Source organism: Ips typographus, linkage group LG12 (assembly GCF_016097725.1).
Source record: "Ips typographus isolate SLU linkage group LG12, UJ_Ityp_2.0, whole genome shotgun sequence".
Classification (NCBI taxonomy): domain Eukaryota; kingdom Metazoa; phylum Arthropoda; class Insecta; order Coleoptera; family Curculionidae; genus Ips; species Ips typographus.
This window is the reverse complement of record NC_138433.1, coordinates 2,475,745-2,493,169: the sequence shown is the minus strand read 5'-3', so window position 1 is coordinate 2,493,169 and position 17,425 is coordinate 2,475,745. Positions and strand designations below refer to the sequence as shown.

Genomic DNA, 17,425 nt, shown 5'->3' with positions numbered 1-17,425 from the left:
TTTAATCCTGCAAGGAAAAATGTGTAGTGAACGCAGGCACTTTGACTGTGAATATCCAAATAGCGTGTACTACAAGATAAGTCACAGTCTGAGCTTCAAGCTCAAGTAAAACAACAGTTAATTGTACACTTTTATTCATACACTGGTCGAAGACCAGTAAAAAAGAAAAATATACAATTTTTTTAAAAATCTTATTAATCCTAAAGCGTTAATTTACAACTTCAGCTTAGTTCTGCGCCAGTGACGCCTTTTGGCATTGTATCTGCAAGTAAAAATTGTATTTTAGGTTAGAGCTCTCGAACATTGGCCAAGTCGAGTTTAGACTGTGTTATTTTGCATCCAAACTATCACATTCAAAACTCAACTGGAAAGTGTCAGGGAAACAGGCATAAGTTTTTAGGTCTGCGCTACACAGTGGCCCCCATTTTAAGGTTGTTGTGACACACAAAAACAAATTTGTTAGGTTAGAGCTCTCCAAGATTGGCCAAGTCGAGTTTAGACTGTGTTATTTTGCATCCGAACTATCACATTCAAAACTCAACTTGAAAGTGTCAGGGAAACAGGCATAAGTTTTTAGGTCTGCGCCACACAGTAACCCCAATTTTACTTCCTTAACCCTTATAAGGTTGTTGTGACACATAAACAAAATTATTAGGTTAGAGGTCCCCAACATTGGTTAAGTTGAGTTTAGACTGTGTTTATTTTGCATCCAAACTATCACATTCAAACCTCAACTTGTGTCAGGGAAACAGGCATAACTTTTTAGGTCTGCGCTACACAGTGGCCCCAATTTTACTTCCTTAACCCTTGATAAGGTTGTTGTGCGGACATAAACAAATTGGTTAGGTTAGGTTAGGTTGGTTAAAGTTTAGAATAGGATTTTCGTGCACTTGAATTACCTGATTGTATTCCCGGTTCTCATTCGCACCCATTGCGGAATAGGCCTGTTTTGTTTCAGTTTTTTCGCCAGCTTTCGCTTGATAATGAAGGTCTTGTGGGCCGACTGAAACAAAAATACGCACCGATTAACTCACTGCGATCAACACTCTTTTAAAATAACAAATTTAAAGTAAAATCAAAGCCAGGATGGCTGAGAAATAAGGAAATTTAAAATTAGCAGCACCAATACACACCATTTTGCCGTGTCTTTACACTCGGAAAGAACGAATCGGTCAAGCAGTACGACAGATTTCAGTCTGAGTGACAGGTCAAATGTCATTTTTCAGTGATTGTCACTCCGCACAGATGACAGACATTTCGGCTAAAAAACAACTTTTTTTAACCTCTTTGAATATTAACATTGCATTTAAAAGCAATTTTTCAGCTTTTCATTCCTAAAAAAATGTACAAAAAAAACAATGAACCGTTTTCTTTCTTATAATCCAAAGGTCACGTGGCTTTCATATGATTTTGTAATTACGCTATCATGTGATTTTTCTTAGATCACGTGACCAGAGACTCAAGTGTCAAACTCAAACTGTCAGAGAGGTTATTTTTATTTCATCAATGGCGGAGCGGAGTAGTTTTGTTTACGATTTGTTCCAAAAGTGTTTAAAAATCACTAATTTAACGGCGTAGCCTTGATCAAAATTCAAAATAATGCAATTAGTGCAAACAATTCGTTTCAAACTAATGTTTTCTTTAGTGCGCCGATAAAATTTAAACTTGAATTATTTTTGTATAGTTTATCATGTAGCTGATACAACTAAATGGTTTTTGTATATGTTTTTATGTTATTTTAATAAGTGATTTACCTAAAAAAACCAGTCAAGTTCAAATGTGGAAGGTTAACAGGCTTTGGATATGGCTTTGGCTGTTTGGAGTGTACATTCTACCCAAAGTCCTTTCGGGTAAGTTTTTTTGGTTATAGTAGCTGTAAAAAACACATTTTAAGGGCTTTGCATTGTCTAAGTGATGTTTAGAATGTGCTAGATACACTGCAATAGGCCACACTCATAATACAATCTTAAGCCAGTAACTGGACTGTTTCTGCCCGTATTTTCACAGTCTAAACCACACTTAAGCTGAATGTTTTGAGAAGCTGTAAAAACAACATTTTAAGGGCTTTGCATAGTCTAAGTGAAGTTTAGAATGTGCTAGATACAATGCAATAGGCCACATTCATAATACAACCTTAAGCCAGTAACTTGACTGTTCCACACTTAAGCAGTGTTGTCAAAATCCTTGAATTGGTCAAATTTGTAAATTTTAAAGGTCACATGACCATTTTGCCAGCTGTCAAAGTCCTTAAATTGCCAAGTTGTACACTTTTTCCTTAAGTTTAAGGACAAAATAAAATTAATATAATTTTTATTTTTTTTTTCTAGGACACCCTTCTACGAATTTGCTGTTGTCCACCACTAGGGACATACGGCTGATTACCGCTAATACACCAAATAAGAATCCAAAAATGAAATTTACTACAATAGTAAAAAACTACACGTACATATCTACATTAGATTTCCATTACGAGTATAGGAAAATATGTTGGGCGGACCACGAAATTGAGAGCATACAGTGTTGCCAATTGAACGGGACCATAATTGAAAATAAGGTAATTTAGTGGAAGTTCTAAGCTACATTTTGACGTTTGAACGAACCGTCTAACTGTCACAGGGACCAAGTTACGGACTGTCAAATTATGACATGTTCAAAAAAAACTTGTTTATCTGCACTGCTCTATTTTTCGGTCAATATTTTGGTTATTTGTAATTTTTTGAAAAAAATTGTATTTAGTTAAAAGAAAGCCAAAAGTATGAGCTACATTTTGACGTTTGAACGAATCTCCTAACTGTCACAGGGACCAAGTTACGGACTCTCACTGAATGCTTAAAAAATGATATATTGACAGATGACACTTTACGTCACGTTTGTACCGTTAACCCAAAGGTATTTTTCAACCTGTCAAAGTGACATTTTGATTAGTTTGGGTCTGGGGAACACGATTTTGATGTTTATTTTGCTCAAAGTGGCATCGTTTCGGAAATAACCTAAAAATATGACACTTTTATTATTTGTTACTGTATTTTGACAAAATAGTGTTCTAAGCCGGTTTACTCAGTTGTTAGTGTCTTTTTCATAAAAATTCTTTCTTGAGAAAATGAAGAAGAAGTTTTGGGCTACATTTTGACGTTTGAACGAACCTTCTAACTGTCATAGTAACCAGGTTAGAAGGTGTCAAATTGTGACTCCTTCAATGTTTCTAGTATAGTTGCACTGTTGTATTTCATGTCAGATATCTCGGTTATTTGCGATTTTTGAAAGAAATTTGTATCCGGGTAAATGAATGTCAAAGTCAAGTGCTACATTTTGACGTTTGAACGAACCTTCTAGCTGTCATAGTAACCAAGGAGCTGTCAAATTAACTGACATTTTCAATATGTGTCTGATGTGGTTTTGGTAACGTAAAATGGCGGTTTTTCAGACTGATATCGCCAATGGGGTGTTAATACCCGAAGGTTTGGCCATTGATTGGTTCACGGACAATATTTACTGGACTGACAGTGAGGCGAATCGGATCGAGGTTGCCACATTGGAGGGAAAGTACCGAAAAGTGTTGTTTTGGACCGATTTGGATCAACCGCGTGCCATTGCTGTAGTTCCTATGAAAGGGTACTGAATTTTTGACTTGTTTGACAGTTTTTTTTTGAAATTCCACTCCTTTAGTTTGTTATTTTGGACTGACTGGGGTGAAATCCCAAAAATTGAACGGGCGGGAATGAACGGCCACCCAAAAACCCGGAAAGTTCTCGTTTCGGACGATATTTTCTGGCCGAACGGTTTGTCGGTCGATTACCAAGCAGAGAAAATATACTGGGCGGATGGAAAACTCAATTTTATCAAGGTAAACCAATTAAAAAAAATAAATAAAATAAATTTTAATTAAATTTTAATTTTTTTTAGGTTATGGACTACGATGGAAGAAATATGTCAATGGTTTTAAAGGGGGCCTCCCTGTATCCCTACGCTTTAACGCAGTCCCCCACTAAACTATACTGGACCGACTGGAATACAATGTAAGTTGAACTAATTTTGTACATACAGGGTGGACCAAGTTGCTTGTCCCAAAGACTTAAAAATCTTTTTTTTTAAATGACTTTGAGGAAAAACTGTCAAATGTCAACAAACTAGGAATTATTTTGGCCTGAAATTTTTGACAACTGTCAACCTAACCCACGAGAGTAATTGTACCAAGTTTGACAGCTGTCATTTTTTTTACAAGTCCACAAACTGTGATGTAGACTAATTTTAGAGGCAAAATTCAGGAATTGTCAAAATTTGATTTTCCAATTTTTCCAAGTTTAGATTACATTTTGAAGGTCACGTGACTGTTTTTGACAGTTGTCAACGGGCCTTTACAGCGTTGCCAGCTCAGAATTGCATTTTCAGCGTCACGTGACGTGTATTTTGCAATTTGCAGCTTTGGCAACTGTCTAAATTTGATTTTCCAATTTTTCCAAGTTTAGATTACATTTTGAAGGTTACGTGACGTTTTTTAACACGCGTCAACTGGCCTTTACAGTGTTGCCAGCTCAGAATTGCATTTTCAGCGTCACATGACGTGTATTTTGCAATTTGCAGCTTTGGCAACTGTCTAAATTTGATTTACCAATTTTTCCAAGTTTAGATTACATTTTTAAGGTCACGTGACTGTTTTTGACAGTTGTCAACTGGCCTTTACAGTGTTGCCAGCTCAGAATTGCATTTTCAGCGTCACGTGACGTGTATTTTGCAATTTGCCGTTTTGACAACTGTCTAAATTTGATTTTCCAATTTTTCAATGTTTAGATTGCATTTTGAATGTCACGTGACTGTTTTTGACTGTTGTCAACTGGCCTTTACAGTGTTGCCAGCTCAGAATTTCATTTTTAACGTCACGTGACGTGTATTTTACAATTTGCAGCTTTGGCAACTGTCTACATTTGATTTTCCAATTTTTCAAAGTTTAGATTACATTTTGAAGGTCACGTGACTGTTTTTGACAGTTGTCAACTGGCCTTTACAGTGTTGCCAGCTCAAAATTGCATTTTCAACGTCACGTGACGTGTATTTTGCAATTTGCAGCTTTAGCAACTGTCTAAATTTGATTTTCCAATTTTTCAAAGTTTAGGTTACATTTTGAGGGTCACGTGACTGTTTTTGACAGCTGTCACTTTCCTACCAGTCTGTCAAAAAAATTTAAAGCACACCTCTAAAGTAGAATCTCCTTATTAAGCAACCACGAAATTTAAACGTGCAATATCTCACAAACTGGGAAATGAATTAGGCTGAAATGTTTGACAGTTGTCAATCTAACCTATTAGAGTAACTGTACCAAGTTTGACAGCTGTCACTTTCAAATTGAATCAAACCTTTGAAAATTGCATTTCTCGGTAATTTTTGGGGTTTCAGCGACCGTTTCGAACTGCTCTTTTCGTTTCCGGCTAAAAACTATCCTTTACGGCGGTTTTTCAGGGCGATTTACGAGTACAACAAGTACAGCAAAGAGGGCGCTTCGCAAAAACCAGTCGAAACGACCGTCACAATCCATCCGATGGATATTAAAGTGTTCGAGAGACAGAGACAGCCGAAAAGCGCGCATCCTTGTCAGAATAATGGCGGATGTTCGCATTTGTGTTTATTGGCCCCCGATCCGCCTTACTACACTTGCGCCTGCCCAATCGGGGTTAAATTGATTGGTAAGTTTACCTCGGATTCCTTGAAAATTACCGTAAAAGTTGTTTTTTATTATTATCATTGCACAAACCTGTGTAGAGTGTGCCTATAATTAAAATCAAACAAAATTACGGTGACGTCAGTTGTTCCAAAGTGTCAGAAGCCTCGAAATGACACTTTACAAGTGTCTAACCTTCCAGACTTGCCAGAAGTCTCTAAATTCTCCTGCAAAGCTTCCAAAATTTGCCACAACCCTCCACAAGGCTCTTAAACCTTCCGAAAAACTCTTAAAACTGCCACATTTCTTTAGAATCGTATTGGGAATGCTAGAGGCTTCTAAATATTACTGAAAACCTCCCAAAAATCGCCAGAGGCCTTTACAAATCTTTCAAATGTTCAAGAAGTGTCTAAATTCTACTGCTAACCTTCCAAAACCTTCTACAATTCCCTTAAATCTCTCAGAAATGTTCTAAAATGGCCAGATGTGTCTAGAATCACGTTGGCAATTCTAGAAACCTCTGAATACCATCAAAAACCTCCCAAAATTTGCCAGAAGACTTTACAATCCTTCTAAAGCTCCCAACAATGGTTTTAAAAGTGTCAGAAGACTTTAAATGCTTCTGAAAATCTTCCTCAATTTGCCAGAAGACTTTAGAAGTTTCCTAAATCTTCCAACAATGTTTTAAAAGCGTCAGAAGAGTTTGAAGGGGAGAAGTTTTGTGGTTTTTGAGCATTTTACTACATTTAGTGTCTTATTAACTCTGACAAAAAGAAACTAATGAAGTGACTTTCAGATGATAAAAACTGTGCCAAAGAACCTCAGGAAATGCTGTTATTAGCACGACGAAACGATTTGTGTTTGATTTACCTTGACTCACCCGACTACAGTTTTAAAATACTGCCTTTAAGCGACGTTAAGTATTCCATTGCTGTCGATTTTGATCCGGTTGGCAAACATATCTACTGGTCGGACGATGAAGTTCGGAAAATACAACGGGCAAATTTGAACGGTAATTTAATCGAAAAAAACAGAAAAATTGTCGGGAAAATAACCGGAAAATTGTAGGAAGCGATCAACGTGACGTAGTGTCGTTTGAAATCCAACATCCGGACGGGATTGCCTTGGATTGGATATCTCGTAATCTCTACTGGACTGATACTGGGACGGATCGTATTGAAGTGACCCGATTGGATGGCGGTTACAGAAAAGTGATAATCGGTAAGTTTAAGGGCAATTTGTACAGTTAAACGCCAAACTGACGGTTAACCGGAAGATTTCGGTGGCTATTTAGTGAAACTCGTAAGAAATACAGAGTGGCTCCATTAATTATATTAAGGCACTTTTAAGTGACTTGACAACACATATTTTGAACTGACATGCTTAAAAGACAGACAAAACAAAACATGCTTAAAAGACAGGAAATTAAGGAAAAATCGCTGGAATGCATTTTATAGGTTGATAAGTCGTATTTTGACATTTGTGACGTTTTCCTGTCTATTTGACACTTATTTTGAACTGTCATACACGTGACAACTGTCAAAATTTGCACCATCAAGCTATAAAAGGACAAAACATGCTTAAAAAACAGGAAATTAAAGAAAAATCGCTTAAATGCATTTTATAGGTTTTATTGGTTATTTTGATTTTTAAATGCATTTTATAGGTTATTTTGACATTTGTGACGTTTGCCTGTCTATTTTACACATATTTTGAACTGCCATACACGTGACCACTGTCAAAATTTGCACTATAACGGTATAAAACTGCAAAACTTGTTTAAAAAACAGGAAATTAGTGTCAATTTACAGAAATCCATTTTATAAGTTAATAAGTGGAATTTTGACACTTGTGGCATCACACTGTCTATTTTACACATATTTTGAACTGTCATATACGTGGCAACTGTCAAAATTTGCACCATAAAGCTATAAAACGACAAAACATGCTTAAAAGACAGGAAATTAAGGAAAAATTGCTGGAATGCATTTTATAAGTTGATAAGTCGTATTTTGACATTTGTGACGTTTGCCTGTCTATTTTACACATATTTTGAAATGTCATACACGTGACCACTGTCAAAATTTGCACCATAAAGTTATAAAACTGCAAAACTTGCTTAAAAAACAGGAAATTAGTGTAAATTTACAGAAATCCATTTTATAGGATAATAAGTGGAATTTTGACACTTGTGGCATCTAGCTGTCTATTTGACACATATTTTGAACTGTCATAAATGTGACAACTGTCAAAATACAACCCATAAAGCTGTTAAAGTCCGAATCATGAGTGTGTAAAAAAAGTTACGGTTTTTTTTGTTTTTAAGTGAGCTTTACAGTTTTATATCTCTACGGAGGGTGTTTTGACAGTTGACATTTCTCTTGCATACTAACCTACATGTCAAATAAACAGTTTTGACATAAAACCACTCAAAAACCTACTATACTTTCTTAAAAAATGTATAATTTTTGACAACTGTCAAAATACGATTCATAAAACTATAAAACGACAAAAGGTGCCTAAAAAAACAGGAAATTAGTGAAAATTTACAGAAATCCATGTTATAGGTTACTAAGTGGAATTTTGACACTTGTGACGTCTGGCTGTCAATAAAGTGTCAATTGTTAAAAAGCAAAATGGCGGTCGAGCTGTCAAATTACTTGCTTGTGTTATTGCTTTTTTATAGCATTTTTTCCGGACGATTAAGGGTTATTTTGCAAAAAAGTGGAATAAGTTAGATGGCGGAAACGGAAAAGTCACGAAAGTTAGGTTAGGGTAGTTGGTAAAATTGCCAAATAGATAAAATTGACATAGACTAGGTTAGGGCCACATATTTTGGGACATCCTGTATAATTTTTGAACGGTTGACAGGCGATGGTTTGGGTGATCCACGCGGTATAGCGGTAGCCTCCGAGTTGGGTTGGTTGTTTTGGTCGGATTGGAACAAAAAAGATCCGAAAGTGGAACGAGCCAACTTAGACGGATCCGAACGGACTTTTATAGTTCGCGACGATTTAGGATGGCCCAATGGGATTACGCTGGGTTTGTTCAACCACCAATTCTGATTGGTTTGCTAACAAAACCGTTTGCAGATATTCCCAATACGAAAATCTACTGGTGCGATGCGCATTTCGACCGAATCGAATACGCGAACATGGACGGGACCGATAGACGCGCCCTGATTACCGACAATTTGCCTCATCCATTCGGTTTAAGTCTTATGGGCAATTATTTATATTGGACCGATTGGCAACGGAGGGCGATCGATCGTGCCGACAAAGAATCTGGTAAGTTACTGCTTTATTAACACAATTTTAGTCGGTAAATTCGAGAAAAAACCACACTAAACCAGAATATAATCGACTTCAGGGAAATCCCCGAAAGACTAAAGTAGTTTAGTTGATTTCAGGATTATTCCATTTCGGTCGATAACCCATTTCGTAATGAAATAAAGATTGTTTATTATTATTATTATCCCCACTAAATTCTCAACAATTCACACCAAAAATCCTCTTGACAGCTCTTTTGGTTGCGGAGATATTCAATTTTTTCGGGAAAGTAACGTTTTCTTCATTTCCTTACACTACTTGAGATTAAACAAGTTTTTTGAGCTCCAGGATAATTATTTTGACGTGACTGTCTAAGTAAATAGTGTTCTAAAATCACGTGCCAACTGTCATTAATGCCAAAACTGTCAAAATTTGTTTAGAAACCTTAAAAATTACAGTTTTGTAAAGTTTCTTGCAGTACATTAATCTTGACGGGTTTTTCAGTTTTATAATGACTATTTTGACATTTGTCACGTGACTGTCTAAGTAAATAGTATTCTAGGATCACGTGCCAATTGTCATTAACCTCAAAACTGTCAAAATTTGTTCAATAACGATATGAATTACAGTTTTGTAAAGTTTCTTGCAGTACATGAATCTAAACAGGGTTTTCAACGTTATAATGATTATTTTGACATTTATCACGTGACTGTGTAAGTAAATATTGTTTTAAAATCACGTCCCAACGTCATTAACCTCAAAACTGTCAAAATTTGTTTATAAACCTTCACAATCAGAGTTTTGTAAAGTTTCTTGCAGTACATGAATCTAGACAGGGGTTTCAGCTTTATAATGTTTATTTTGACATTTGTCACGTGACTGCCTAAGTAAATAGTACTCTAAAATCACGTGCCAACTATCATTAATCTCAAAACTGTCAAAATTTGTTTAGAAACATTAATAATTACAGTTTTGTAAAGTTTCTTGCAGTACCTTGCAGTTGTAGTATCTAGACAGGTTTTTCAGTTTTATAATGACTATTTTGACATTTGTCACGTGACTGTCTAAGTAAATAGTATTCTAGGATCACATGCCAACTGTCATTAACCTCAAAACTGTCAAAATTTGTTCAATAACGATATGAATTACAGTTTTGTAGAGTTTCTTGCAGTACATGAATCTAGACAGGGTTTTCAGCTTTATAATGACTATTTTGACATTTGTCACGTGACTGTCTAAGTAAATAGTGTTCTAAAATCACGTGCCAACTGTCTTTAATGCCAAAACTGTCAAAATTTGTTTAGAAACCTTAAGAATTACAGTTTTGCAAAGTTTCTTGCAGTACCTTGCAGTTGTAGTATCTAGACAGGTATTTCTGTTTTATAATGACTGTTTTGACAGTTGTCACGTGACTGTCTAAGTAAATAGTATTCTAGGATCACGTGCCAATTGTCATTAACCTCAAAACTGTCAAAATTTGTTCATAAACCATATGAATCGCAATTTTGTACAATTTTCTTGTAGTGCTTGAAATTAAACAGGTTTTTGATTTTTTCCACATTTGTCACGTGACCTTCTAAGTAAATAGTGTTCTAAAATCACGTGCCAACAGTCATTAACCTCAAAACTGTCAAAATTTGTTTAGAAACATTAAGAATTACAGTTTTGTAAAGTTTCTTGCATTTGTAGTATCTAGCCAGGTTTTTCAGTTTTATAATGACTATTTTGACATTTGTCACGTGACTGTCTAACTAAATATTGTTTTAGGATAACGTACCAACTGTCATTAATGCCAAAACTGTCAAAATTTGTTTATAAACCTTCACAATTAGAGTTTTGTTAAGTTTCTTGCAGTACATGAATCTAGACAGGGTTTTCAGTTTTATAATGACTATTTTGACATTTGTCACGTGACTGTCTAACTAAATATTGTTTTAGAATCACGTGCCAACTGTCATAAATGCCAAAACTGTCAAAATTTGTTTAGAAACCTTATGAATTACAGTTTTGTAACGTTTCTTGCAGTTGTAGTATCTAGAGAGGTTTTTCAGTTTTATAATGACTATTTTTGACAGTTGTCACGTGACTGTCTAAGTAAAGACTGTTCTAAAATCATGTGCTAATAGCCATTAACCTCAAAACTGTCAAAATTTGTTCAATAACGATATGAATTACAGTTTTGTAAAGTTTCTTGCAGTTGTAGTATCTAGATAGGTTTTTCAGTTTTATAATGACTATTTTGACATTTGTCACGTGACTGTCTAAGTAAATAGTATTCTAGGATCACGTGCCAACTGTCATCAATGTCAAAACTGTCAAAATTTGTTCAAAAACGATGTGAATTACAGTTTTGGAGATTTTTTTCCTGTACACGAAACTAAACATGTTTTTCAGCTTTATGACGATTATTTTGGCAGTTGTCACGTGACTGTCTAACTAAATATTGTTTTAGGATCACGTGCCAACTGTCATTAATGCCCAAACTGTCAAAATTTGTTTATAAACCTCCAGAATCAAAGTTTTTTGAAGTTTCTTGCAGTACATGAATCTAGACAGGATTTTCAGATTTCTAGTGATTGTTTTGACATTTGTCACGTGACTGTCTAACTAAATATTGTTTTAGGATCACGTGCCAACTGTCATTAACCTCAAAACTGTCAAAATGCGTTTAGAAATCATAAGAATCAATTTTGAAGAGTTTTCTTGTAGTACCTGGAACTAGGCGTGTTTTTCAGCTCCATGATGATTATTTTAACAGTGGTCACGTGACTGTCTAAGTAAATAGCATTTTAGAATCACATGCCGACTGTCATTAACGTCAAACCTGTCAAAATTTGTTCAGAAACAATAAGAATTGCAGTTTTGCACAATTTTCTTGTAGTACTTGAGATTAAACAAGTTTTTGATCTTTATGATGATTTTTTTGACATTTGTCACGTGACTGTCTAAGTAAATATTTTTCTAGGATCACGTGCCAACTGTCATTAATGCCGAAACTGTCAAAAAAATTTCAGAAATCATAATATTTACAGTACAGTAGTTTTCAATCAAAATCCAAGCATTTAGAGCTAGAATGAAGGTTGGTGGGGATTCTAGAAGTATTTTGGTGTTTTTTAACGATTTTTCCGAAACAGTTTAGTGTTTACACAGTGTCCCAGACAAAATATTTTTTTTTCTACCCGATAGAGGGCGCAATGTTGCCGTTTATTTCATTGGTTGGTTCTAGCAAAATCCTACTATTTTGGTGTAACTATAAAATGTACCTATTGGTTTGGCTACGGGCCAATCAAATTCAGTAGTTCTGGCAACATTGCACTCGCATTATTGTAACCAATAATTAACTGAGTATTTACGCTACAAAACCATTTTTAGGAGGACAAAGACAAGTGATAGTCGATCAAGTAGAAAACGTGATGGGCTTGAGAGCGATAAAACTGGGAGAAAAGTTAGGTTGGAACCCTTGTAAGGAGAACAACGGCAATTGTTCTCAATTGTGCTTTCATCGGCGCAATAAAACGCGAATTTGCGGTTGCCAAATCGAACACGAACTGGCCAGAGACTTGCTCAGTTGCGTGAAACCCGAGGCGTTTTTGTTGTACACTAGAAACAACAGTGTCGGGCGGATTAGTATTGAAAACGAGCCGCTCGATTATAACTTGCACGTGCCTAATGTCAAACTAGCCAGGTAAGCCAAACAGAAAAAAACACTTGATACAACTTTCCTTATTTACAATTCTTTTGTAACTGTTCAAATAACGGAGCTAAGATCAGTTGAAATCCAGTTAGTTCAAAGACAGAAATTTAGTACTTTCTGTCACTTTTTGCTATATAACTCACTGGGGAGGCCCTTAAGGGCCAAAACACTGTAATGCAAACTTGTTGAGGATGAAATTTGCTACAACTTTTCTTATTTACGCTTTTGTCTAGCTCCTCAAATAACGGAGCTACGCTTAGTTGAAATCAAGTTAGCTTAGCAAAGGAAGTTTGATGCATTCTATCAGTTTTTGTCCCGCATCTCCCTGAGGAGGCAATTTTAACATTTCTGAAACAGAAAAAAAAGTTTCTAACCTCATTTGACAAGTCCAAGACAGGCCTAATTCTCTTACAGTTAATTTTGACATTTTTAAGACAAAAAGCAGTTCCTAACCTCATTTGACAAGTCCAACACAGGCTTAATGCTCTTGCAGTCCATTTTGACAATTCTAAGACAGGAAGAGCAGTTTCTAGCCTCAATTGACTTTGACTAGACAGTCAGAAAGTTTCTGCAGACAATTTTTAGATTTTTAAGACAAAAAAGCAGTTTCTAAGCTCATTTGACAACTCCAAGACAGGCAGTATGAGTTTGCAGTAAATTTTGACATTTTTAAGACAAAAAAGCAGTTTCTAACCTATTTTGATAACTTCAAGATAGGTAGAATGCCTTTGTAGTCAATTTTGACGTTTCTGAAACAGGAAAAACAGTTTCTAACCTCATTTGACAAGTCCAAGACAGGCCTAATTCTCTTACAGTTAATTTTGACATTTTTAAGACAAAAAGCAGTTTCTAACCTCATTTGACAAGTCCAACACAGGCTTAATGCTCTTGCAGTCAATTTTGACAATTCTAAGACCGGAAGAGCAGTTTCTAACCTCAATTGACTTTGACTAGACAGTCAGAATGTTTCTGCAGACAATTTTGACAATTTTAAGACAGGAAAAACAGTTTTAAGCTTGATTTGATCAGTCTCAGACAGACAGAATGCTTTTGCAGTCACTTTTACATTTTTAAGACCAAAAAGCAGTTTCTAACCTATTTTGATAATTTCAAGACAAGTAGAATGTTTTTGCAGTCAATTTTGACATTTTTAACCCAAAAAGCAGTTTCTAACCTCATTTGACAATTCTAAGACAGGCTTAATGCTCTTGCAGTCAATTTTGACAATTTTAAGACAGGAAAAACAGTTTTAAGCTTGATTTGATAACTCTCAGACAGGCAGAACGATTTTGCAGTCAATTTTGACATTTTTAACGCAAAAAAGCAGTATCTAACCTATTTTGATAACTTCAAGACAGGTAGAATGCTTTTGTAGTCAATTTTGACGTTTCTGAAACAGGAAAAACAGTTTCTAATGTTATTTGACAACTCCAAGACAGGCAGAATGCTCTTGCAGTCAATTTTGACAATTCTAAGACTGGAAGAGCAGTTTCTAACCTCAATTGACTTTGACTAGACAGTCAGAATGTTTCTGCAGACAATTTTGAGATATTTAAGACCAAAAAGCAGTTTCTAAGCTCATTTGACAACTCCAAGGCAGGTAAAATGCTTTTGCAGTCAATTTTGACAAGTCTAAGACAGGAAAAACAGTTTTAAGCTTGATTTGATAACTTTCAGACAGGCAGAATGCTTTTGCAGTCAATTTTGAAATTTTTAAGACAAAAAAGCAGTATCTAACCTATTTTGATAACTTCAAGACAGGTAGAATGTTTTTGTAGTCAATTTTGACGTTTCTGAAACAGGAAAAACAGTTTCTAATCTTATTTGACAACTCCAAGGCAGGTAAAATGCTCTTGCGGTCAATTTTGACAATTTTAAGACTGGAAGAGCAGTTTCTAACCTCAATTGACTTTGACTAGACAGTCAGAATGTTTCTGCAGACAATTTTAACATTTTTAAGACAAAAAAGCAGTTTCTAACCTCATTTGACAACTCCAACACAGGCAGAATGCTCTTACAGTCAATTTTGACATTTTTAAAACAGGAAAAACAGTTTTAAGCTTGATTTGATAACTCTCAGACAGGCGGAATGATTTTGCAGTCAATTTTGACATTTTTAACACAAAAAAGCAGTTTCTAACCTATTTTGATAACTACAAGACAGGTAGAATGTTTTTGTAGTCAATTTTGACGTTTCTGAAACAGGAAAAACAGTTTCTAATCTTATTTGACAGCTCCAAGACAGGCAGAATGCTCTTGCAGTCAATTTTGACAATTCTAAGACTGGAAGAGCAGTTTCTAACCTCAATTGACTTTGACTAGACAGTCAGAATGTTTCTGCAGACAATTTTAACATTTTTAAGACAAAAAAGCAGTTTCTAACCTCATTTGACAACTCCAACACAGGCAGAATGCTCTTACAGTCAATTTTGACATTTTTAAAACAGGAAAAACAGTTTTAAGCTTGATTTGATAACTCTCAGACAGGCGGAATGATTTTGCAGTCAATTTTGACATTTTTAACACAAAAAAGCAGTTTCTAACCTATTTTGATAACTTCAACAGACAGGTAAAATGCTTTTGAAGTCAATTTTGACATTTCTGAAACAAGAAAAACAGTTTCTAATTTCATTTGACAACTCCAAGACAGGCAGATGGTTCTTTCAATTAATTTTGACAATTCTAAGACAGGAAAAATTGTTTAACCTCATTTGATAAGACCTCACAAGACAGGTAGAATGCTCTTGCAGTCAATTTTGACAATTGCCAGTGAAATTTATGTATGAATCACTTTAAAAAATGTCTGTTTCCTATTCATACCAGTTAGACTGCTTTTTTTAGTGTGAGTTGGCAACACTGTCCTCAGTAAGATTTTCAACCTTCTAGGTTGAGTAGTGGTGCATTCTGTCACTTTTTGCCCTTTAACTCCCTGGGGAGGCCCTTAAGGACAAAAACACCTCAATACAATCTTGTAGAGGATGAAATTTGCTACAACTTTTCTTATTTACACTTTTCCGTTAACTCCTTTCATTAACTAACTTTTTTCACTTTTCATATTTGGGTTTGTTATGTGTAATACTTTCTTGCATTTTTGACTGATTTCAAAGAAACTTTGACTCGTCTACGTTAATATTTATAAGTTCACTGAATTAATTTGACGCACTTTTACAGCTCTATAGATTTCGACACGAATTCCCGGAGAATATACTGGAGCGACAGCAAATTACGGGCGATAATGCGAGCGTTCATTAATGGTTCCTCCCCGGAAAAAGTGATCGATTTGGGTACCACCTCGCCGGAAGGGGTGGCTGTGGATTGGTTAGGTGAGCGTAACCCTTTTTTTTCTTCTAATTATTGAGCTACAGTGGAAATCAAACTAAATAGCGATGACGCCACAACCGAAAAAGTTATAAATCATTTCCTAAATAAGCAATAAACTAGATGTGTCATAAATCAGTTTGCAGTATTGAGTTACTATCTTAATGGGACATTTCAGGTTTAAACATTTACTGGACCGACCCGTCTTCTCACAGAATCGAGGTATCCAGACTGTTGGGAACATCTAGAAGAACGCTACTTTGGAACGAAATCTACGAACCGCATAGCATTGTCTTGGATCCAGTTTCCGGGTAATTAAATTTGTTTATTTCTTTTTATTAAAATTGTTCTAGAAGTTTTTAAACTGTTTTAGAAGCAGTTGAAAGCTTCTGGATCCTTTTGGAAGCTGTTAGATAGTTTTAGGGGCATTTGGAAATTTCCAGAATGTTCCAGAGGCTTCTAATCTGTTTGCATACACTTTGAGGGCATATGAAAATTTCTAGTCGTTTCTGGATAGTTCTGATAGCTTTTTGTCTGTTTTACACACATTTGGCGGATATTAGACTGTTTTGAACGCTTTCGGATCGTTCTGGCAGCTGTTAGACAGTTTTAGGGGCATTTGGACGTTTCTGGAATGTTTTAGAAGATTTTGGAAATTTCTAAATGTTTCTGAAAGCTTACAGATTGTTCTGGCAGCTGTTAGACTGGTTTGGGAGCATTTGGAAGTTTCCAGAATGTTTTAGAAGCTTCTGGGAATATGTAGAGGTTTCTGGAAGCTTCTGGACAGTTTCGAAAGCTTCTAATCTGTTTGCATACGCTTTGATATGCTTTCCGAATGCTGTGGGAGCATATGGAAGTTTCTAGATTGTTCTAGGAGCTTCTGAAAATTGTTTGATTTTCATTTTCATCATTTTTTGATCTTTTTGGATAGTTCTGAAAGTTTTTTTGTCTGTTTTACACACATTTGGCAGTTTTGAAAGCATTTTGCCAAGAAAAATGGCAAATTGTATGGTTAACACCAAAAAATGCCTTTGAATAGCTTGTCCTTTAATGCCTTTAAACCGACTAAATGAGGCTAAAAAAAGAAATGTGGCAACACCGCATTTTGATCCTCTTTTACTCGGTTATTTTTAGCACCAGAAGCGCAGTTGCCATATTTGCACCACAAAACGACTATTAAAAGTGTTTTAGGTATCTTAAACAGTTTAATAGTTTTAAGTTTTCCGAGATAAAAATTGGGGTTTCAGCGACTTATTCTACAAATGGCAACGTTGCATTTTCATGGTTTTTTTCTGGAAGATACTGACGATTTCATAAAAAAGCTATTTGATGTGTTAACCTTCCGATTAAACTAACCGTAACTGTGAAAACCATGCCTAATGACTGCTTGACAAACCAATAAGACCTTTTTAAAAATATCAGTGAAAGTTTAGGTGCATTTTTGCACTTTACAGTTAAATTTAACAGGAAGTGACGGTTGATTTAATAGAG

General features: G+C 35.4%; 2 protein-coding genes across 3 annotated transcripts in view; one reads left to right on the top strand and one right to left on the bottom strand.

The window, feature by feature from the left end:
• Window positions 1-117: 117 nt before the first annotated feature.
• On the bottom strand, window positions 118-1,287 carry RpL39 (ribosomal protein L39). Its single transcript, XM_081991284.1, has 3 exons — window positions 1,134-1,287; window positions 900-1,003; window positions 118-262 (listed from the first exon to the last, which is right to left on the bottom strand). The coding sequence occupies exons 1-3, from the start codon at window positions 1,134-1,136 to the stop codon at window positions 214-216; spliced, it is 156 nt and encodes a 51-aa protein (XP_081847410.1). The 5' UTR covers window positions 1,137-1,287; the 3' UTR covers window positions 118-213.
• Window positions 1,288-1,486: 199 nt separating this feature from the next.
• Window positions 1,487-17,425, top strand: part of arr (low-density lipoprotein receptor-related protein 6) — an 89,857-nt gene continuing 73,918 nt past the window's right edge. For both annotated transcript variants that reach the window (XR_014180122.1, XM_081991243.1), the window contains exons 1-13: window positions 1,487-1,850; window positions 2,328-2,554; window positions 3,425-3,612; window positions 3,667-3,844; window positions 3,904-4,016; window positions 5,455-5,678; window positions 6,450-6,665; window positions 6,722-6,874; window positions 8,525-8,695; window positions 8,746-8,940; window positions 12,295-12,607; window positions 15,788-15,939; window positions 16,113-16,245. Coding sequence is in view for 1 of the 2 variants with exons in the window: in XM_081991243.1 (XP_081847369.1) it covers window positions 1,778-1,850; window positions 2,328-2,554; window positions 3,425-3,612; window positions 3,667-3,844; window positions 3,904-4,016; window positions 5,455-5,678; window positions 6,450-6,665; window positions 6,722-6,874; window positions 8,525-8,695; window positions 8,746-8,940; window positions 12,295-12,607; window positions 15,788-15,939; window positions 16,113-16,245 (2,336 nt within the window). In the remaining variant the exon portion in view is untranslated. The remainder of the gene's footprint in view (window positions 1,851-2,327; window positions 2,555-3,424; window positions 3,613-3,666; window positions 3,845-3,903; window positions 4,017-5,454; window positions 5,679-6,449; window positions 6,666-6,721; window positions 6,875-8,524; window positions 8,696-8,745; window positions 8,941-12,294; window positions 12,608-15,787; window positions 15,940-16,112; window positions 16,246-17,425) is intronic.

What these genes read in the sequence shown, in the direction of transcription:
- RpL39 (XM_081991284.1), bottom strand. An exon ending in AGAACCGGGAATACAATCAG is followed by an intron (nt 263 to 899) that starts GTAATTCAAGTG and finishes TTTTACTTGCAG; the next exon opens with ATACAATGCCAAAAGGCGTC.